The 23270-nt window shown below is 42.0% G+C and overlaps 1 protein-coding gene across 1 annotated transcript; it reads right to left on the bottom strand.

Moving 5' to 3' along the window:
- Positions 1-3920: 3920 nt before the first annotated feature.
- Positions 3921-21352, bottom strand: LOC134615372 (tripartite motif-containing protein 42-like). Its single transcript, XM_063459877.1, has 5 exons — positions 20849-21352; positions 17494-18155; positions 8717-9516; positions 7856-8086; positions 3921-4032 (listed from the first exon to the last, which is right to left on the bottom strand). The coding sequence occupies exons 1-5, from the start codon at positions 21151-21153 to the stop codon at positions 3955-3957; spliced, it is 2076 nt and encodes a 691-aa protein (XP_063315947.1). The 5' UTR covers positions 21154-21352; the 3' UTR covers positions 3921-3954.
- Positions 21353-23270: the final 1918 nt, after the last annotated feature.

Below are 23270 nucleotides of genomic sequence, written 5' to 3'. Positions count from 1 at the left end.
ACAAGAAACAAAGATGCCCTGGCCAGAAAGCCTGTCAATAGCTTTATTCAGCGTTAGGCACACACCTAGAGGGAAGCACTCACTATCCCCATATGAGATTCTATTTGGGACTGCACCCAGACTAGGTTGTTATTACCCGCAACAGTTGCAGCTTCAAACTGATGTTTTAATAGACTATGTAAGTGAACTTGCAAGTGCCTTGAACAAAATACATGCCCAAGTTTTCTCTTCAATTCCAGATCCCGATTTTGACACAGGTACTCACAACCTGCTTCCCGGAGATTGGGTTCTGGTCAAGAAATTTGTGCGGAAACACACTCTGGAACCAAGATTTGACGGACCATTCCAAGTTCTCCTGATCACCTCAACCTCTGTCAAGTTGGCCGGCAGGCCACATTGGATCCACGCTTCCCATTGCAAGAAGACTCCTGCCCCAGAGGAAGCAGATACCGCACAGCCATGTGCCTCTGGTACATTATCTCCTTAATTAGCTTAATTAAGGCCCAACAAGTAGCCATTACTAAAGATACCAGTGGGTATACCTTCTGGTACAATTCTTCATGCACCCGTGTAGCTACTTACACTTTTGATTACTGTGACATTGTAGACTGCCCATTCCCTACGTCACAAATTCAAAATATCTATAGAGATATCCCACATGTAAAATACCCCTATGTTTGTGTAGTTGACAAACAATGGGGGCATAATTGTAACCATTGGGGGGCTGCAGGGTGGAATGCTGGGCCTGCCTGGGGTTACAAACCCAAAAGTGCCTTATCTAAGGTAGATGACAATGGTAGATCCCTCCTCCAAAGAATGACCCTAAGGAAGCCTGGAGGAGGTACACCCATGAAATTAATCCTAAATATTGAGCATCCCAGCCCAACAGATGCAGACCAGTATGTAATGGGAATGTATTGGAAGAAAGGTTCCTATAACAAATTAGGGCACTTCTACCTGAAAGATATGTGCCACTCCCCAGAGTGGCAAGGGGCCACCCATATGGTCTCAAATCCATTAAAACCACACATCCAGCCCTTTAAAGACATGATGGCCATTGCTAACCCCACCTTTGAAGATACCATGGCCGCTGAAACAGGTTTTAATGATGTTAATTTATGGTTAGAATGGATGAAATATAATGCCAACAAACATAACAGAACTGCATGCTATGTGTGTGGTGGTGCCCGGCCTCACCTCGGCACCGTACCTTTAACCCTGCCAGTAGATATAGAAGAATGTGTTCTGAGTTTTTTTGCCTACCACTACAACTTCAATAGGTTCCTCTGCAAAGCATGGACAGTAGAATACCCTCTCTTAACCAAGGATGTCAAACCCCCAGACTGTGTTACAGTTTATAAAGGTAACTATACCTGTTATGCTAATTATGATGGAATTGGTAAATTCTTGGGTAACTTCTCCAAAGGGTATTGTGCCACCTACAGAACTGTCCCTATGCACCTGTTACAATTCCATACTAGGTCATTGGGGGATATTTACTGGTTGTGTGGGGATTTACAGCTAAGATCCAGGATGGACAAGGAATGGTGGGGGGAGTGTACTCTGGCTAAAGCCATCATGCCTATACATATTATCTCTGACACACACCCTGACATACATGAGTCCATACACACACCAGCCAAGGTTAAGCGTGAAGCCCCAGTAAGAGGCAGTTTTGACCCCCACATTTACATTGATGCCATTGGGGTGCCTAGGGGGGTGCCTAACGAGTTTAAAGCAAGAGATGAAGTTGCTGCAGGGTTTGAATCACTTTTTACCATAGTTACTGCAAACAAGAATTTAAATTGGATAAATTACATTTACTACAACCAACAACGCTTTGTTAACTACACCAGGGATGCCCTCCAGGGTTTAGCCGAACAGCTGCAGGCTACATCTCAAATGTCCTTCGAGAATAGAATGGCCTTAGACATGATTCTAGCTGAAAAAGGGGGTGTATGTAAAATATTGCCCGACACTATGACCTGTTGTACTTACATCCCAGAAAACACAGGTCCTAATGGTAAAGCCACCTTGGCCATAGAGAAATTAAATGAGCTCTCTGAAGAGTTGAAAAGGAATTCTGGGATAAAAGATCCCTGGGAAAGATGGTTTGGTTGGATGACAGGATGGCAAAAAGCTTTAATGCATATTGGTATGGCAATACTAATTTCTCTTTTTATTTTTGCTCTTCTCGTTTGTTGTGTCCTCCCTTGTCTGAGAAAATTCCTACAAAAGACTGTAGACCAAGCAACACCAACTTTTGCACATCTGACAGTTGATGACCAAGATTTCCAAGATCTCAACTCACCCTGTATACCGCTGCAAACTATCCCTTTTACTGATAAAGTGCAAGAGTTTTAGGTAGGGAACCAGCTTAGGGACAGCGTCCGTCTCTATGGAACTGACTGCCGTGCGGAGAAGTGGTGGACTAGCCACCATGGGCCACCAGCGGAGTGAAGAGAATTCCTGACCGTATTGACGGATGTACTGCAGCCTGTCAGGGAAAGGAAGGGACAGAATTGCACTTCGCAATAACACCTAGCTAGCGGTCACGGGGTTTCTGTGCCTTTGGGCTAACACGTCTTCTGGTATTAACAAATAAAGTTTATCTTTTTTAGAATCTAACATTTCATAGGGGGGACTGATGTAGAATTATTAAAGCCTTTATTAAACCTGTATTGAATTTTTTGTACTAACTCCATTTTAACTTCATTACATGACAGATTTCCTAACAGCATTTAGAATACTGCATAGAGAATGTATTTTCTAGAAGGACATGACTAACACCGGAATTACCAAGTTCCTGTAATATGAAACAAAGTATATTATAGCTAGGCCATGAGAAAGCTGCTCTAATGAAATGTTCTTTCATAAAAAAGACCCTGAACCTGACCACGAGTCTGACATCACTAACTACCCAAAATGACGCCCAAGCCCCCCTTCCCACCAAGTAAGCCTCGTGCTGGGAAAGATGGCGTTTGAGCCATCTGTCCACACCCGTGTCCAAAATGACGCCACCTCCCGGTGGGAGGACACCTAGCTAACCACTTAGTTCTTGAGCCAATTAGTAATATTGATGGGTGGACATTGACATAACCACTTAACACTTAATCCAATTAATGATGTTTATTTGTTGTTATCTTGATATACAATGATGATGTAATTTTGCTCTTATAAGGGTCTGCGAGCCCGCTTTTAATCAGATGCCATTAAATTTTCTCGAAGTGCTTTTAACCTAAACTCCGTGTGTCAGTGTGAACTTACTTCTGCGTATACGCAATTTAATCATCTCAGATTTGGACAGGAACAGATAGACATTTAAACATATTTGTTTATTTCTAAATTAATCTACATCACCACCAAGGAGGAGTGAGAAAATCAATTTAAAATTGAAATTTATATATATTGTTTATATATATAAACAATCATCAGAAATATCCTACTTGAATGTGCTTATTGGAATTCTTTTATTTTTCATAGTAAAAAATTATTTCCTATAATTTCCTATACAGCAAAACTCAACTCTCAAATTTTACTCATTAGACAGTAACCTGTGTTGAAGAGTTGTCTGATAGCGTTATGACTAAAGTGTGTATTGTTGAGAATTAAAGGTAAATTCTTAAGGATTTTAAAATTTTAAGACGTTCACATTTAATTATTTGCACTAAGAAATATTCATAATTAGATTTAAAACAAAACTTAAACAGCAATTAAAATACTATAAAAAAAACCATACATGGTCTTATATAAATAAGCAAAACTTCAAATGAAAGAATGTGTTTGGAGACAAAATTAAAATAAAACATGTTTTTCTTCAGTTATTTTTTGGGCTAATATATGAAACAAGGAAACAAAGAGAGAGCAGAACCTAATGTACGTTTGGCATTTAGTATTTATTGAAGTATGACAAGGGCCGCACGGTTATTATTGTAAAAACAGCATTTCTGGAGTTTAGGATTTCCCGAATGCACTTCTGACTTTCTGCTTTACAGTCTGGGAGTCCCGGTAGTCTGAAACTGGGGTTAAGATCTGTGCAGAAAGAAAAAGAAACAAATGAAATATTCTTCATAGTATTATGAATGCCAACAATTGTTTCTAAATATAAATGTAGCACCTCTGCCTCTTGGCCATGTTTTGTGATCCTTAGTGTGCCACCAGCATTTCATCTGTACATAAATATACAATATACAATATAATATATACAATATAATATATATATAAGTAAAAAAATGAGGGCCAAACTATATAGTTTTTCCTAATTATAACCAAGCGTTAGTGATTTTTTTTATTTCACAAAAATATAACACACTATGCCAAACTCACACAAAAAAACCCTTAAAGATCTGAACAGTGGACATGGAGGACATTTTAGCCTATACTAGGGAGTGTTTGGGCACACAGTATATCCCTGCACGTACCTATGGTATGCCACGGCCTAATTCTTTTTAGATCTACAGAGAAAGTTAAATGTTATGTCACCCAAGCCTACAAAGCCAATTCTCCTTCTGTTATTATTCTAAGGAATATATTGCTTGTCCTACCCATATGGGTTAACATTAATATCTTATGCATTGAGTAACCCTGAATGTAAAGATTTTAATTTCAACATGGCTAAATATTACACTCAAAATGTTCAAACGGGTCTGTATGTTATCAGTTTATTCAGCAGTTTTATTCCTCTGATATTATAACTAGAATTGCTGCTGAGGGGCTGAACTAATTAGACTTCATGGAGGCCAGAAAAAGAGCCTCCTCACGGGTAGAACCGCTTCATGGTGCAGTTGCTTATCGGTCAATTTGCAAGAGCTTCAAGAACTTTAGAGATTAATTTTTTTATTTAAAAAAAAATAAAAATGGGCGCATTCAGCATATTGTCCCTCTGAGCATGTGCAAATAGACAGGTAGAGAGATACAGATGTAAATAGGCAGATATATAAGGAATCTCAATAAAGAGACATCTATAGCAATATGGACTGCCCATATGGGTGGGACCAGTCTGATATGATTCAGATATGTTCTCTCTGTAATGGAACAAGATGAGCTAAAACCAGCTTGAGATCTGAGCTGGGACCCACCGAAGAGCAGGCTAATTGAACTGTTGTCCGTTCTCACCTCTCTTGCTACTTGTTTTTCTCTCCTTAAGTTTAAAGGGCAATCCAGACTTGAAACCTTGCTCACGGTGCCTAGTGGGATGTTGTGTATACCTCATTGATGATACCTTACAAAGTTTAAATGATTGTCTGGGGTTGCTGTATCTCTCGTGCAGAGGGAACTTGCTGACATTTCGGATCTGGACTGCCCGATTGGGTGAGACCAGTCTGATATGCCTCAGATATGTTCTCTCTGTAATGGCACAAGATGAGCTAAAGCCAGCTTGAGATCTAAGTGGGGACCCACCGAAGGGCAGGCTAATTGAGCTGTTGTCCGTTCTCACCTCTCTTGCTATTTGTTTTTCTCTCTATAGCAATATGCCGTCCATTCTGGCTCACTAATCTCCAAATTTTCCTAAAAACTGTGTTCATTTTGCATACGATTTAGTCCTTCCTTCCATCACTTTCACCTATTTGTTTCACCAGACATTTTCCCATGTTGCATTTGCCCTCTATAAATATTTAACCTACTCTGTTGGACTCTCCCACACAACTTTAAAGAACAACTATAGTCACCTAGAATATGCCATCTCAACAGAGCGGCCTGGGTGCAGTGTCAATGCCATTTTAACCCTGCAATATAACATTGAAGCTTTTTTTGTGGAAACTGCAATGTGTACATTGCAAAGTTAAATCCACTTCAATCAAGAAAACAGCCGCAATAGGCACTAACGCTGCACTGACTGATAAAAACTTGGTCATCTGACGCGGATACTCAGGTTCAATGCTTTCCTATGAAGTATTTTCATGTTTTGTCAACCTGACTGCTATACATACGGAAGAGTAGTCCCTGCTCTTCATTTTGTATTTTATGAAAACCACAGCAATCAGGAGGCAAATAAAAAGAAATTCAGACATAGGGAGCTATATGGAAGCAGATTAGATAAAGTTGGTGAAATAGCAGCTTTATGGAAAATGTACTGAAATTTCAGCAGCTTGGTTGGTTATGCTGAAATTTCATTCACATTTAATCTCCATTGTGCTATGGGAACCTTTAAATAAGACACCGATTGTATATCAGACTAATGCCACGCATAAAAACAATCCAGTACCAAAAATAGTGGCCAAAATAGTAAAAAAAACTAAAAGTTAGCATTAAGTAATTATAAATAAAAAGTGAGGAAGATAGACTGATCTATAAGATTAGGCAGAAAGAGGCTAAGCAAGTTATAAGAGCTTCCAAATCACACACAGAAGAGGAATTGCCCAGTCAGTAAAAAAGCAGGACAAAACATTTTTTAGATACATAAATGAGAAAATGAAAGTAAAACAAGGATTAGTTAGATTAAAAACAAAAGATGAAGGTATATAGAAGAGGATACAGGTCTAGCCGACTGCTTCAATTAATATTTTTGTTTCGTAGTTACAGATGAAAATGAAGGAAAGGAACCTCAGTTAGGAAAAAGGGTAAATTAGTCATTTGTTACATGTGAGTTTACAGAGGAAGAGGTTCTATTTCAACTGTCAAAAGTAAAGACAAATAAGTCAATGGGGCCTGATGGAATACACCCAAAGTTATTAAAAGAGCTTAGTGGTGTACCAGTAAAACCATTAACAGATTTATTTAACCAATAATTGTTAACAGGAGTAGTCCCAGAAGAATGGAAGTTAACGAATGTTCTGCCCATTCACAAAAAGGGTAATAGGGAGGAGTCATAGTTACATAGCTGAAAAGAGACTTGCGTCCATCAAGTTCAGCCTTCCTCACATTTGGTTTTTGCTGTTGATCCAAAAGAAGGCAATTGAAGCACTTCCAATTTTGAAACAAGCTAGGAAACAAAAACCTTCTTGACCCCAGAATAGCAGTCAGATTTATCCTTGGATCAAGCAGTTATTACCCTACATTGAAAGATTATTTTCTTAAATATTCTGTTTTTGCAAGTATGCATCTAGTAGCTATTTGAACATCTGTATGGACTCTGATAAAACCACTTCTTCAGGCAGAGGATTCCACATCCTTATTGTTCTTACAGCAAAAAACTTTCCTTTGCCTTAGACAAAATCTTCTTTCTTCCAGTCTAAACGCATGACCTCGTGTCCTATGTAAAGTCCGGTTTGTGAATAGAGTTCCACACAATGGTTTGTATTGGCCCCGAATATATTTGTATAATGTTATCATATCCCCTCTCAGGCGACGTTTTTATAAACTAAATAGGTTTAAATTTGTTAACCTTTCTTCATAGCTGATATGTTCCATTCCTTTTATTAATTTTGTAGCCCATCTGTGCACTTTTTCTAGTGCCATAATATCCTTCTTTAGAACAGGTGCCCAAAATTGCACAGTATATTCAATGTGTGGTCTTACCAATGATTTAAAAAGAGGCAAAATGATAGAGTAGTGGATGCATGGAATAGCCTTCCAGCTGAAGTGGTAGAGGTTATCACAGTAAAGGAGTTTAAGCATGCATGGGATAGGCATAAGGCTATCCTAACTATAAGATAAGGCCAGGGACTAATGAAAGTATTTAGACAATTGGGCAGATTAGATGGGCCGAATGGTTCTTATCTGCCGTCACATTCTATGCTTCTATGCCAACAGATACCCTCTGCACCAGAGATACAACAACTCCAGAAATTGTTTCAGCATTCTTTGATGTAAGGTTATATTTATCTCTGAATTCAGTTGTCAAAATGTGGTACAATAGTAGATCTGTAAATGCATGAGACAGACTTACAAACAATAGAAGAAATTGACAATGTACCTTTATAATTTCGCACCATTCACCTTCTCCTGCTAAGTTGACTCCACGTACTCTGAACAGGAGCTCAGTGTTGGGAGCCAAATTGTGTAGTTCAATGCTCTGCCGCTTTATTCCATTTATCTTCCCAGTAAGATCTCCAAAGTGTTGGCTTCCTGACCAGTCAGAGTTAGTGATCTCTTGAAACTCAACATCATACCAGTCGACAATCTCTGGAGGTGCTGTCCAGAATAGCTGTAAAAACATGACATTAGAGAAGTGGCTTTTAATAATAATAATAATAATAATAATAATAATAATAATAATAAAACAAACTCTCCCAGGTTGAGCTGCAAACGTTTTGCTCATTGACGGATAGAATAGCCAGGAACGAGGAAAGTTCTCAATATAAGAAAGAAAAGTTTTGGTCTTTTCATGCAACTGACTTGAGTGACTTTGCCAGGTCCCATTAGATTTTACAGCCAGGCACAGTTTGAAAAGTAGGCGATAAGGGTGGAAATATTAGAAATACATGTGGCACAGTCCGAGACCATTTGTCAGGGGGTACACTGCTTAATGTTTATCCCTCTGGTCAAATCCACTGTGTGGCATAAAGTTGGTTTAATAGAGTAGATACCATATTGTTGAAACTGTGTCATGAATTACTGGATGTTGAGGTGGACAATTAATTGCGCCAACCAATAATTTTTTATATCGAGTGCCAGATGAGGTCCTATTCCAAATCAACACAGTCCCACCAAATTCAAAGTTAAAAATAGATTACTCTGTCATGTAACATAGTTGACTCATTCCTAAACCCTTATTTATTATCTCATAAAACTAAACACTACGTTATTAACCTCAAAATAATCAAAAGTGGCGTACCTTAACTACATTTGGATAAGCTAAACTCTGGTAGATAGAAACTGGACTGGGAGGGAACCGTGGCAACATGTCCTTAAAGGATGATGAATCTATCATATCATTTTCTGTACATGTGATCTTATCCTCTTTGTTCGTAGGGTGTCTCAACATTGGAGGTGTGCTCTTTGGTCTCTCTTGGTAATTTTCATCTGCTGTTTTCACAAACTTATTTTTGTTATTTAAATTATCATCATTTGAAGTCAGATTGATGGAGGATTTAGAGGCCACCAAAGGAATGAAATATGTCTTTTCTATTTTCTCCTCTTCCTCAGCAATATATGGTTGTCTTTTCAGATCATCCTTCAACTGCATGAGAACATTTGGCTGTGGGAAAAGAGCACGCAGACCAGAGGCAATTTCTTCAAAGTTGATTTGAAGGTTTTTAATTGGGTCATATTTTAAACTGCTGACAGGTTGGTAGAGTCTGGCCACCTCATTGTATATTTCCTTGACTAAATCATTGACCGATTGCAGGAATGTTATTGGATTTTCCTCTTGCAGAGCCTCCTTGGAGTACTGTACTATACCTTCAAGGGTCATGAGCATTTGGTTAGAGGAGCTCAAGAACTGTGTCAGTTGAAAATCCTTCTTAGATTCAATGCTTTGAATGGAATTTAAAATATCTGTCTCTTGCAAGGTAAGAATCTCATGCAGTTTTAGGAATCCATCTCTGATTTCATGTATCTTGTCTCCCTTGAAGCCCCGGAAGTTGTCATTCACCAAATTAATTTCTATAAGGTCATTTTCAAATTTGCATTTAGCTGTAAAACAACATATTTGCCATCATCTTTAATTTAAAAAGAAAAAAAAGTATTTCTAAATTCCATTTAATGAAACTCTAGGTAACTTGCTAGTTTTGTTGGATATTTTCTGTGGCAGAGATGGATTAAGATTCCACGGGGCCCTAGACAGTCTATTGATTTGCCCCTCCCCACCCCTTCATTGTTCATATAGGGATGGTGAATGGGGCAAATTACATTCATGGCTCTAGGGCCCATGTCAAACCCATTTTCCTCAGGTTAATCCTGCACTGCTGATTGAATACAAAAATAAATACTATTTATTTATTACAAACCTGTATCTACAAGAATAGTTTTAAGGTTTCCCATCAGTGGCGGAACTAACGTTGGTGCGGCTGCACCAGAGCTCACAGACATTGGGGGCACATTGAGTAGCCTATCTAGGCAGGCACATCCGAACAGGCGCCCGCTCGGGTGCTGTGGCCCTTTATCAGCACAACCAGGTCCTTTTAATATCGTCAGTCAGTGCTGAGAGGAAGTGAGACAGCCTCATACTCCACCATCTTCACTTCAGGCAGCCCTGTGAGTATCTGTGTGTGTCAGTGGGTATACGTGCGTGTGTTGTGTCAGTGTGGGCATATGTGCATGTCTGTGTGTCTCAATGTGTGTATGCGTGTGTATATCAATGTGGGTATATGTGTGTGTCAGTTTGTATGTGTAGGGCCCACTCTACATTAATTTCACCATGGTTTCACATACAGGACCAGATATATAAGGCATCCTGAACAATCCTTTATAAACACCATAAACACTAATTGACAATGTACAGTTTCTTATAAACAGGTTTTCATGTCATATATTCATAATATTAAACTTTTACTAAACAAATGCATCTAAACTTAACACTCCTCTCTAATATCATTAACCTATGAACTTAAATCAAACATTAGTAAACAATTGATAATGTATCCTGAATCGAGAGACAGTGAATGTTAAAACTGGAAAAAGTAATGAAATACTCTTGAGCTCAATAGTCCAAGATAGTGAGTTTAAAAATGAGAAGAAACATTTTTTGCTTTCAAAGGCTTTTCAATTTCATTCCCTCGGGCTGAAGGTTTTAGACAACTAAGTGCATTAATTACGTTAATATGTGACAGATGTGCCACTAATATTTAATTTTCATAAGAACATTTCAGTGTGTGTATGGTTTTTTATGGTGTTAAAAACAGGCATTTCAGGGATTTTTCATGTGCACATGCGTATTTGCTATGTTATCACTTTCACAACATTATATTTTAATTACAGCCTATTAAGCCTTTAATTGGTATAAATTACTAACACAGAATTGTTGCCAATGTTGCTTGTACACGTCATCAAGTCATAGTATGTGTTTGTGATGTCTGTTCTACTCATGTGCTAATACAACAATACTTTGGGGTACCTGTTAGCTGTAAGCTAAGTTTTTTTCAAGTTCTTTTAGGTGATAAATTGGATAAGTTTCTACTGGTGCTGAAAAAAGTGGACTGTGAACTTTGAAACTTGAGAACTTCAAATAAGACATAGAAACCTTTTTCACCATTCCAATAATGGTAAAAGTGCTGCTGAAAAACATTTGAATAGTGGGACTGTGATCACTTTAACATCATTAAAGACTCATCAGCAGCTATTAACAATGTTTTGCTCTAATCATTGAGTGGCATATGTGACTTTAAATCTATGTCTAAATCCTAATTTATTTTTCAATAATTTTATTTAAAGGGACACTCCAGGCACCCAGACCACTTCTGCCCATTGGAGTGGTCTGGGTGCCAACTCCCACTACTCTTAACCCTGCAACTGTAATTATTGCAGTTTTTCATAAACTGCAATTGTAGCGAAAGCCACTTCGCCACTGTGGTTTGGAGGGGGCTGCTTGCCCGCCTCTTACCCTGTGACTACGGTCCCTGGGCGATTTGGCCCTTCATGCACGGTATTTGGGCATACTGTGGGTTATTGGGCTGCCCCAGGATTATGGGCCCTCTCATCAGCCCATACGAAACTTAAACCCCATGGCGTTTGAACTGTGTTTGTGGCATCTAAACGCTGTTTGGATATGTTGAGCGCTCAGATCCAAGCCATCTGGGGATGGGTTGAATGTGGGGGTTCTGTTTAGTATAACAGGAGTTATGTTTTTTTATGTCTTTTGGTGGTTGCTGGTAACATGTGCTTAATGGAGGCTGTGTTTGTCCCTGGATATAATTAAATCAGCTTCTCCATTGTCTCCAGGATAGAGGATTCTGGGGAACTAGTTTGAGCTTCTAAAAACCATGCTTCCAGAAGGTCAAATGCACATTTGTACTAACTTTTGAACCCCTGGTCCAATTCGTATGATTTTTGAGTATGTTGTTCCCCCGAGTGGATTGATTGTGTATATGTATTTTTATGCGAATGTGATGTATATTTTGGGAGTTATGAATGTTGTGTAAAAACTGTATTTTCCCTACCTAGGATAATTGTATTTCCTGTGTGTACAGATAATTAGTTTACAGGTAGAGGGGAGGGCTATGTGTGGGATGTAACTATTGTGTGATTGGTTAATGTACGTTACTGTGTGTCCCTCCCCTTCATGGGAGCACCTAATAAAAAGACCTGCAAGCTAGCAGCCAGAGAGTTCTATTTTTACCCTCAACTTGAGTCCTGTCTCTTATTGGGGGAATCTGCTACAAGGGATTGCTATGCTAGGCATATTCCCTTGCTATAATCACTGAGCTCTTGTAAGAGCTTGTTCCTGCTTCGTTCTGAAGGGAGATAGCTGCAGCCTGCGGTGCTTATGGTGTCTGGTGGAGTGCTTGGAGTCCTCTGGAAGCGCTAGGAGCATCTTTCAACGGAGGTACCCAGTCGGGGTGCCAGTGGATCCGTTACATTGGTGGCAAGCAGTGGGATGGCGTCCTAGTGCGAGCAGAAGCAGCTCAGAGACACCGGTAACGTGGGGAGTTGTGCAGCGTCCCTATCTTCAGCAACATAATGGAACCAGCAGTGGCTACAGCAAGCATGGCGTATAGCTACTCTGTACTAGAGTTTGGCACGATGGTAGGGTTGCGCCTGAAGTTTTACGGACCCAATCCAGAGGAGAAATACGTGCGGTTCGTGTGGGACATGGTGACCCGGAACCTACAACACAGGGCGTTGAGGGAAGGCCAGTGGGCACGTTGGGAGAAACTCCAGCCACAGGTAGAGTGGGACGAGGAAGAAACCGAGGTGGCCGGTGGAGATGGGACCGAGGTCTCTCTACCGGCCCTACAGGGATGCTGGGCACAGGGAGGGGAGGGGACACAGTCGGTCTCACTCCCCAGCGGCAGAATGTGTTATTGGAGGAAGAGACAACCGGTCTCCCTCCCCAACAGCAACCAGAGGTACCCGAGGTAGAGGACCTCATAGACTGGTCCTGGGAGGACCCCCTGCAGGCAGGTGGAGATGGGACCGAGATCTCTCCACCGGCCCTACAGAGATGCTGGGCAACCGGCCCAGATCCCCAACTAGAGCTGGAGTTACAGAAAGTGGAGAGCATCGACCTCCCCCCCCAGCAGCAGCCGGAGTACCAGGGGGAGGTAAGTGATATTTCTCCTCCCCAGTCAACTCCTTTGTTCCCTGACCCCCCAGCAGAAGAGCTGGCAACTGGGCAGAGCGCCGCTGGCCTCTGTCCTCCCTTGTTTCCTTCCCCTGAGCCTGACTTTCTACAGGCTGCCTGTCAGGATCAGCATTTGGTTTTACACAATATTGTGTATTTGGGTCTGGCTGGGATCGAACCTGAGTTGCCTGCATCCCAGTCAGGATCCTTACATTGGGCTCCACGCATCTTGGACTGTTTCTACATGTTCGTGATATCCTGTAGTCTGAGCCTGTTTGCCTGGGATTTGCACACCTGTTCCTGGTTCCATGATTATTGTCTGTCTTCCTATTTAAACCCCGCAAGTCTGGTCCTCGTTGTCAGATCGTGTTTCCTGTTCCGCTTGGTTTCACTGCTGTTTATCTGACTCCTGGTTTTGATCTCCTGCTCGTCTACTGTTTTCGCCTGATTGCTGCCCGTCCTGACTTCTGATTCTGTTACCGACTATTCTTCTGGATTTCCCTTGTCTGTACTGCGTTCCAGGAAGCACTGGTTATTTCAGCCCCAGTGCACTGTGTCACACCCTTGGGGATTTCTGTCCTGAGTCCCCTCGGTCTGTGCCGAATTGCAAAGGGTGCCTTAACTCTGCCTGCCGGACTCCCACTCCAGGTAAGATCCCTGACAGTACGATCTGACCAAATGGAGTCTGCAGAGTTGAGGAGTACCGTTGCAGCCTTGACCCAGCAAGTTTCCCAGCTCACCCAGGCTTTGCAGGGCTTACAGCAGGAGCTGGCTTCCCTTAAAGGGAGAGTAACCTATGACTCTGGACTATCTGAACCGCTGGTTGCTCTACCTGAGAAATTTTCTGGGATCCGGTCTAAGTTTGACACCTTCAAGGTTGACTGCGAGATCCTGTTCTCCTTGAGACCACTTACCTATGCCACAGATGCCATTAAAGTGAGGACAGCAATTACCTTATTGTCGGGGCACCTTAAGATTTGGGCCCACCAATTGTTACTCACCAAAAGCCCAGTCCTGGATTCCTGGGAGTCCTTTATTCGGTCCTTGGGGCTACAATGCAACAAGACACAAAAATCCTATGTACAGAGAACACCTACTGTTGCTTCCCATATATTGCAACCCGGACTGGAAATGGTTTACACTACTCCTTACACTCGGACTGATGTTACTACTAACCCTATCACTCCCAAGTCTCCTGAAATGCCTGAAACATCTGACAGCGAGGCGGAAGAACCCATGGAGATTGGACTGGTTAGGTGTCGTCAGTCATCTCAAGAAAGGGCAAGAAGGGTGGCGCATGGACTGTGTTTTTACTGTGGGGAGAGAGGGCATTTAATCTCTTTTTGTCCCATTCGTCCTTCTAGGCCTCGGGTTCTCCGTCTGGGTACTACTCCGGCATATCCTATGAGACCTGTCTGCCAACATGCTGCCTGTCCGTGCTTGACCACTTTGAACAATCCTCCGTCTTCTACAGTTGTTGCTCCTGAGGATGTGCTGGAATCAGTTACGAAAGAACCTGAGATCGCTATTTCCACTAAGGAGTCTGCTTCTAGGAAGGCAAGCACCACAACCACTGCAAGTCCTATCAAGGAAGTCCCTCCTGCTGGCTGTACCTATGCCTCTAATGGGACTCTAGTCCGGAAGGAGGACTTGCAAGTTTTTGAAAAAGCCCAAAGAGCTATGACCTCCACTCCTACAGGTACTACTAAAACCAAGAAAACTAAAAAGTAACCTCCTGGGTCGTACTTGCCTTCCTCATCTCGCCTACGGCGTCTTTGAGGGGGGGGGTAATGTCAGGATCAGCATTTGGTTTTACACAATATTGTGTATTTGGGTCTGGCTGGGATCGAACCTGAGTTGCCTGCATCCCAGTCAGGATCCTTACATTGGGCTCCACGCATCTTGGACTGTTTCTACATGTTCGTGATATCCTGTAGTCTGAGCCTGTTTGCCTGGGATTTGCACACCTGTTCCTGGTTCCATGATTATTGTCTGTCTTCCTATTTAAACCCCGCAAGTCTGGTCCTCGTTGTCAGATCGTGTTTCCTGTTCCGCTTGGTTTCACTGCTGTTTATCTGACTCCTGGTTTTGATCTCCTGCTCGTCTACTGTTTTCGCCTGATTGCTGCCCGTCCTGACTTCTGATTCTGTTACCGACTATTCTTCTGGATTTCCCTTGTCTGTACTGCGTTCCAGGAAGCACTGGTTATTTCAGCCCCAGTGCACTGTGTCACACCCTTGGGGATTTCTGTCCTGAGTCCCCTCGGTCTGTGCCGAATTGCAAAGGGTGCCTTAACTCTGCCTGCCGGACTCCCACTCCAGGTAAGATCCCTGACACTGCCTCAGCGGAAGAGCTGGCAACTGGGCAGAGCGCCGCTGGCCTCTGTCCTTCCTTTTTTCCTTACCCTGAGACTACCCCAGCTCTGACCCCGGAGCAGAGCACATCGGGCATCTGGCCCCCAAGTACTCACAGCCATTTGCCCAGCAAGGCCGAGGGTGCCACAGTTTCACCCCACAACTTGGGACCTACAGGCCAGTATGACTTATTGTTGGGGGGCTATTCTGTGAATTCTTTATTGTGGGGGGGCTACACTGCTAAATTTGTTTTGTGGGTGGGCTACTCTGCTAATTTTGTTTTATGGGTGGGCTGCCCGACTAATCTAGGTACTGACCGGCAGAAGGTCAGGTACCTGGTTAGTCTACCCCCGAATGGGAAGATATGTAGCGAAAGCCACTTCGCCACTGTGGTTTGGAGGGGGCTGCTTGCCCGCCTCTTACCCTGTGACTACGGTCCCTGGGCGATTTGGCCCTTCATGCACGGTATTTGGGCATACTGTGGGTTATTGGGCTGCCCCAGGATTATGGGCCCTCTCATCAGCCCATACGAAACTTAAACCCCATGGCGTTTGAACTGTGTTTGTGGCATCTAAACGCTGTTTGGATATGTTGAGCGCTCAGATCCAAGCCATCTGGGGATGGGTTGAATGTGGGGGTTCTGTTTAGTATAACAGGAGTTATGTATTTTTATGTCTTTTGGTGGTTGCTGGTAACATGTGCTTAATGGAGGCTGTGTTTGTCCCTGGATATAATTAAATCAGCTTCTCCATTGTCTCCAGGATAGAGGATTCTGGGGAACTAGTTTGAGCTTCTAAAAACCATGCTTCCAGAAGGTCAAATGCACATTTGTACTAACTTTTGAACCCCTGGTCCAATTCGTATGATTTTTGAGTATGTTGTTCCCCCGAGTGGATTGATTGTGTATATGTATTTTTATGCGAATGTGATGTATATTTTGGGAGTTATGAATGTTGTGTAAAAACTGTATTTTCCCTACCTAGGATAATTGTATTTCCTGTGTGTACAGATAATTAGTTTACAGGTAGAGGGGAGGGCTATGTGTGGGATGTAACTATTGTGTGATTGGTTAATGTACGTTACTGTGTGTCCCTCCCCTTCATGGGAGCACCTAATAAAAAGACCTGCAAGCTAGCAGCCAGAGAGTTCTATTTTTACCCTCAACTTGAGTCCTGTCTCTTATTGGGGGAATCTGCTACAAGGGATTGCTATGCTAGGCATATTCCCTTGCTATAATCACTGAGCTCTTGTAAGAGCTTGTTCCTGCTTCGTTCTGAAGGGAGATAGCTGCAGCCTGCAGTGCTTATGGTGTCTGGTGGAGTGCTTGGAGTCCTCTGGAAGCGCTAGGAGCATCTTTCAACGGAGGTACCCAGTCAGGGTGCCAGTGGATCCGTTACAGCAATAATTACATTGCAGGATTAACTCCACCTCTAGTGGCTGTCTACTGTCTACTAGACAGCCACTAGAGGGCACTTCTGTATCCCTAGCACAGGAAACCTGTGCTAGAGCGTCGCTGGACGTCCTCACGCTGTGTGAGGACCTCCAGCGTCGCTCATTTCCCCATAGGAAAGCATTGAAAACCATTTTCAATGCTTTTCTATGGCGAGCGCTAATGCGCATGCGCATTAGGCCTCCCCGGCCGGTGGGCGGAATCAGTCTCTCTCACCAGCCGACGCAATCACTGGGAGGAGTGGCGACGGAGGAAGAAGCAGCGACGTGGGACATCGTCGCTTCCTCTGGTAAGTTACTGAAGGTGTTTTCACCCCTTCAGCAACCGGGGATTGGGGGGTGGGAGGGAGAGGGGACCTGCAGTGCCAGGAAAACTGATTGTTTTCCTGGCACTGGAGTTTCCCTTTAATATAGCCAGAATTTATTTGTGCTGTAACACGTTATAACTACTTCTGCTGTTCATGCAATATATGATGTATCCCACCCTTCCATATCATTTTGGAAGATTCGCACAGGGTTAATTACTGATAATCACTACACAAATATAATGCATTTTACACTATTAACGCACACCAGTGCACCACTGACCTCTTTTAAACTTGGTAAGAGATGTAAATAGTGTGTGTGCTTCTTTAATAGAGGCTTCTGTCAAAGGCAGACATCTGTGTTTCTCATGGTAGGTGAATTTGCACTGCTTGCACAGCAAGCTTCTGTCCGTCATGCAGTACTCCACAATGGGCATTAAAGGATGATAGAAACAAGTCTGTATTTTCTCTTCCTCCCAAAACTGATCAGTCAAAATATGCTCTTCAAATTCTTTTTTGTTGTGGAAGAAACTTAGACACTTGCGGCAGTAATTCATTTTGCAGACGGTGCATCTCATAACCGCTTCTGCCTGATGATCAGATGGACAACGTTCACACAATACTATGCCTGCCGGGCCTTTAAATAAATGCTTGTATTTCAAAGCTACCTTAGCTCGGAGGTAATTCTCAGGCAGTCGGATCTGTTCTTTGCCAGAGAAATAGTGTGCAATTTCACACACGGGGCATGTCACCACAAAATAGTACCCTCTACTTTTTTGATCTTTAGTTTTAATCTTGTCCACGCAACGTTGGCAGAGGCAGTGACCACAAGGTAGGATGAATGGATTGTAAAACATGTTTTTGCACGAAGGACACCTGAGTTGCTGAATGATTGCATTCTTTAGTTCTTCTGAAATAGGAATTTCCTTCTTCTTCTTCTCTACTCTAAAGCAATTATAATAATGATCAGTCAGTGATATGGAGACCTATATAACATTTGTCACTAGCAATGCATTCGAGAAGACCCAGTACAATGTTCATTTTCAAGGGACACTATCACTAGTTTAGTTTCAAATATAATTTACAATAAATTAACAATAAAACACAAACAATATTAAAGGGACACTGTAGTCACCTGAACAACTTTAGCTTAATGAAGCAGTTTTGGTGTATAGAACATGCCCCTGCAGCCTCACTGCTCAATCCTCTGCCATTTAGGAGTTAAATCCCTTTGTTTATGAACCCTAGTCACACCTCCCTGCATGTGACTTGCGCAGCCTTCCATAAACACTTCCTGTAAAGAGAGCCCTATTTAGGCTTTCTTTATTGCAAGTTCTATTTAATTTGGATTTTATTATCCCCTGCTATGTTAATAGCTTGCTAGACCCTGCAAGAGCCTCCTGTATGTGATTAAAGTTCAATTTAGAGATTGAGATACAATTATTTAAGGTAAATTACATCTGTTTGAAAGTGAAACCAGTTTTTTTTTCATGCAGGCTCTGTCAATCATAGCCAGGTGAGGTGTGGCTAGGGCTGCATAAACAGAAACAAAGTGATTTAACTCCTAAATGACAGTGAATTGAGCAGTGAAATTGCAGGGGAATGATCTATACACTAAAACTGCTTTATTTAGCCAAAGTAATTTAGGTGACTATAGTGTTCCTTTAATACAACATGACATGAAGCAAATTGATATTATTTCCCCTTAAAGGGTTACTGAAAGCGTCATGACCACTTTACTGATTTGAAGAGGTCATCGTCTCTGGAGTCTGTACGTGCAGCATTTCTGCTGCTGGAGGTGTAACTCCACTGCCGGCTGCATCACTGAGGCGTCATAAGCCAGGCCGGAAAAAGAGTTCTGGGCTGGCTAATGTGAATTCTGTGCAAATTTGGTGTCTGATGCCAGAATGCACAGCCAATTGCAGAATGGCCACTCTACTATCCTCCCCTCTCAGTTGACTGGTAAAGGGGAGTGATATCGGCTGAGGAGGTTTGGTTGTAGAGAGAACTTAGCCTCAGGGTTGGTATAGAGGTAGGTTTTAGCGTTTTGTTAGGTTTTTGTGGAGTGAAGACAGTATAGGAAGGTTTACTCTGGCTAAAAACAGTGTTTTCCTTTAATACCTCTTTGTAAATGTTATTGTGGAGTGTGCATCCATGCAAGGGATTTGATTCTCAGTTAATGATTAGGAAAATTTGCTACAGGTTAACCTATTTTTATAACAGTTTTTTTCTTAAAGGGTACTCCAAGCACCATAACTGCTACAGCAAGCTTGCATCTATTGGCACTGCCCCACTTTTAAGAGTCAAACCCTTAAGAATTGTTTGCCATGTACCTGGGTTGCTCAAGAGAATGCAGTCTGGCCTCCTTTCACACATGTCACTATAGCGAAAGTTTTTACTTCCGCATTAGCAATGTTGATTCCATCCATCTTTGGATGGAACTCATTGGCTGAGAAAGTCAGACAACATTTCTCAGCCAACCTATTCTGTCCAAAATTGATACTGCTAGAGACGAAGGGGAGCTTCTGTTTTAGCAATATCTGTAAAGAGGGGTAGAACTGCAGACACCCACGAGAAACCAAACAGGTATCAGATAAAAAAAAAATTGACGTTTAACATTGGTACGGTGTCAGGTGTCTACTGGCACCATAACATCTAAAGTGTGCTGGCAATTAGAGAATTAGAGTGCCCTTTTAATGTACTTTATGGTATACTGCCTCTCTTGGCAAACCTATTGCCTCATTTGGATTCCACTACCAACTGTACGCTGATGACACCCAGATATATCTTTCCTCCCCGGACCTCTCCCCTGCTGTCCTGCAATGTGTCACTGCTTGCCTTTCTTCCATCTCTGACTGAATGTCCTCCCACTTTCTGAAACACAATCTCTCTAAAACTGAGCTCCTTGTCTTTCCCCCTCCTAATACTAATCCTCCTCTCGCTCTCCCTTATAATGAAATAATGAACTGCTCCACACTTTTTTAACTGATGGATGCTGTTTGATGCTGTTTTTCTGGAGATGTGTATTTAATGTTAACATAAGAAGATGAATATATGTATTCAAATGCCTGTATTTTATGTGTTTTGTGATAAATTGAATAAAAACTTTTTACAACAAAAAAAAGTCATCCTTGCAACCCCACTGTCTTGGCGTCATACTTGCTTATGGCCTCCCAGAGTAACCTCTAACTTAAATATCTGTCTCTTACTCTCTCCTAAAGGGCAGTATTCTACTCTCTCCTCCAGCTCTGCTTCACTCCCACCTTATATAATTGATATTTCCTGTCCTAATGTGTTTTATACCCCACCTCCTATAGACTGTAAGCTCAATTGAGCAGGGTCCTCTTCAACCTATTGTTCCTGTAAGTTTTCTTGTAATTGTCCTATTTATAGTTAAATCCCCCCTCTCATACTATTGGAAAGCGCTACGGAATCTGTTGGTGCTATATAAATGGTGATAATAATAATAATTCTTAAATTGAGCCTGACATCCAGAGATTATGTGTATTATTCTATTCTAGAAAACGATACCAAGTGATGGATTAAACAGATTGTTTCCAGACTAGAATCCATATTTTGTTCATCAAATTGTATACATACACAGTGTGAACACGTAAAGAGCCTGGTTCTGTACTTACATTCCTCTTGGCATTGGTTGGCAACACCGGCATCGACTTTTTCTTTTTTTGCAGATACACAGTGGATAAGTGAGGGTTAAACAGAAGTAGCCTGGGCATTTTTCCTGTTCACGATACTCACAAATACAGTTTTCACAGTGATGTCTTGGGTGACAGTGGCAAACACAGCAAGCGGTCACACATTTAGCAGGTTTGTTTCCTCTTCTCCTTCCTGAGCATTTACATTTTCCAGGACAACAGACACAATCGAAATCATGACAATTTCTGCAACACGGTGCTCCACAGCAAGTCCAAATACATGGCATTTTTCACGCTGCTTTGCAGGCTGGACCAGACCAGGTTTCCTGTCTGCTCAAATGTTCTGACTGAGAGAGCAGCACTGGCAAGTTATCATGATTAACGACTGTGACATCAGCTTTATGCCACAGCTCATCTTACACTGAGTTGTGCTGATTGTGCAAACCAGATGATGTCATGTTAGCAGTATGAATCGAATGTTTGAACCCACAGAAATACCTGTAAGATGATTAAAGGAAAATGCCGCAGGGCGGCATAGAACGCCCTGCGATCTTATGTACTTACCAGGTCGCTGGCGATCCCACGCCGGCGATCACAGTATGGGGACTCACCTGGGAGCCCAGGGAGTTCCCCTCCGTCGTCTTTAGCCCCTTTGGGCCATGTGATCGCAAGGTCCTTGAGAGGACCTCGCGATCATATGGACGGCATAGACATACACATGCACAGTCTAAGTGTATTTTAATATACAGGGAGTGCAGAATTATTAGGCAAATTAGTATTTTGACCACATCATCCTCTTTATGCATGTTGTCTTACTCCAAGCTGTATAGGCTCGAAAGCCTACTACCAATTAAGCATATTAGGTGATGTGCATCTCTGTAATGAGAAGGGGTGTGGTCTGATGACATCAACACCCTATATCAGGTGTGCATAATTATTAGGCAACTTCCTTTTCTTTGGCAAAATGGGTCAAAAGAAGGACTTGACAGGCTCAGAAAAGTCAAAAATAGTGAGATATCTTGCAGAGGGATGCAGCACTCTTAAAATTGCAAAGCTTCTGAAGCGTGATCATCGAACAATCAAGCGTTTCATTCAAAATAGTCAACAGGGTCGCAAGAAGCGTGTGGAAAAACCAAGGCGCAAAATAACTGCCTATGAACTGAGAAAAGTCAAGCGTGCAGCTGCCAAGATGCCACTTGCCACCAGTTTGGCCATATTTCAGAGCTGCAACATCACTGGAGTGCCCAAAAGCACAAGGTGTGCAATACTCAGAGACATGGTCAAGGTAAGAAAGGCTGAAAGACGACCACCACTGAACAAGACACACAAGCTGAAACGTCAAGACTGGGCCAAGAAATATCTCAAGACTGATTTTTCTAAGGTTTTATGGACTGATGAAATGAGAGTGAGTTTTGATGGGCCAGATGGATGGGCCCGTGGCTGGATTGGTAAAGGGCAGAGAGCTCCAGTCCGACGCCAGCAAGGTGGAGGTGGAGTACTGGTTTGGGCTGGTATCATCAAAGATGAGCTTGTGGGGCCTTTTCGGGTTGAGGATGGAGTCAAGCTCAACTCCCAGTCCTACTGCCAGTTTCTGGAAGACACCTTCTTCAAGCAGTGGTACAGGAAGAAGTCTGCATCCTTCAAGAAAAACATGATTTTCATGCAGGACAATGCTCCATCACACGCGTCCAAGTACTCCACAGCGTGGCTGGCAAGAAAGGGTATAAAAGAAGAAAATCTAATGATATGGCCTCCTTGTTCACCTGATCTGAACCCCATTGAGAACCTGTGGTCCATCATCAAATGTGAGATTTACAAGGAGGGAAAACAGTACACCTCTCTGAACAGTGTCTGGGAGGCTGTGGTTGCTTCTGCACGCAATGTTGATGGTGAACAGATCAAAACACTGACAGAATCCATGGATGGCAGGCTTTTGAGTGTCCTTGCAAAGAAAGGTGGCTATATTGGTCACTGATTTGTTTTTGTTTTGTTTTTGAATGTCAGAAATGTATATTTGTGAATGTTGAGATGTTATATTGGTTTCACTGGTAAAAATAAATAATTGAAATGGGTATATATTTGTTTTTTGTTAAGTTGCCTAATAATTATGCACAGTAATAGTCACCTGCACACACAGATATCCCCCTAAAATAGCTATAACTAAAAACAAACTAAAAACTACTTCCAAAAATATTCAGCTTTGATATTAATGAGTTTTTTGGGTTCATTGAGAACATGGTTGTTGTTCAATAATAAAATGAATCCTCAAAAATACAACTTGCCTAATAATTCTGCACTCCCTGTATATATATAATTATATATATATATATATATTCATATCAAAGTACACGTTCAATGATATTGACTAAATATATATATAATTATCATTACATATATATTTATA

This window comes from Pelobates fuscus, chromosome 6 (assembly GCF_036172605.1).
Source record: "Pelobates fuscus isolate aPelFus1 chromosome 6, aPelFus1.pri, whole genome shotgun sequence".
NCBI lineage: Eukaryota > Metazoa > Chordata > Amphibia > Anura > Pelobatidae > Pelobates > Pelobates fuscus.
Note: the sequence above shows the minus strand (reverse complement) of the source record. Positions and strands in the feature narration are given on the sequence as shown.

Coding starts and splice junctions, on each gene's coding strand:
- LOC134615372 (XM_063459877.1), bottom strand. CDS start 21,153: ATGCCATGTATTTGGACTTGCTGTGGAGCACCGTGTTGCAGAAATTGT. Junction 18,156..20,848: donor CAACCAATGCCAAGAGGAAT/GTAAGTACAGAA, acceptor TAATTGCTTTAG/AGTAGAGAAGAAGAAGAAGG. Junction 4,033..7,855: donor AATGGTGCGAAATTATAAAG/GTACATTGTCAA, acceptor CTTTCTGCACAG/ATCTTAACCCCAGTTTCAGA.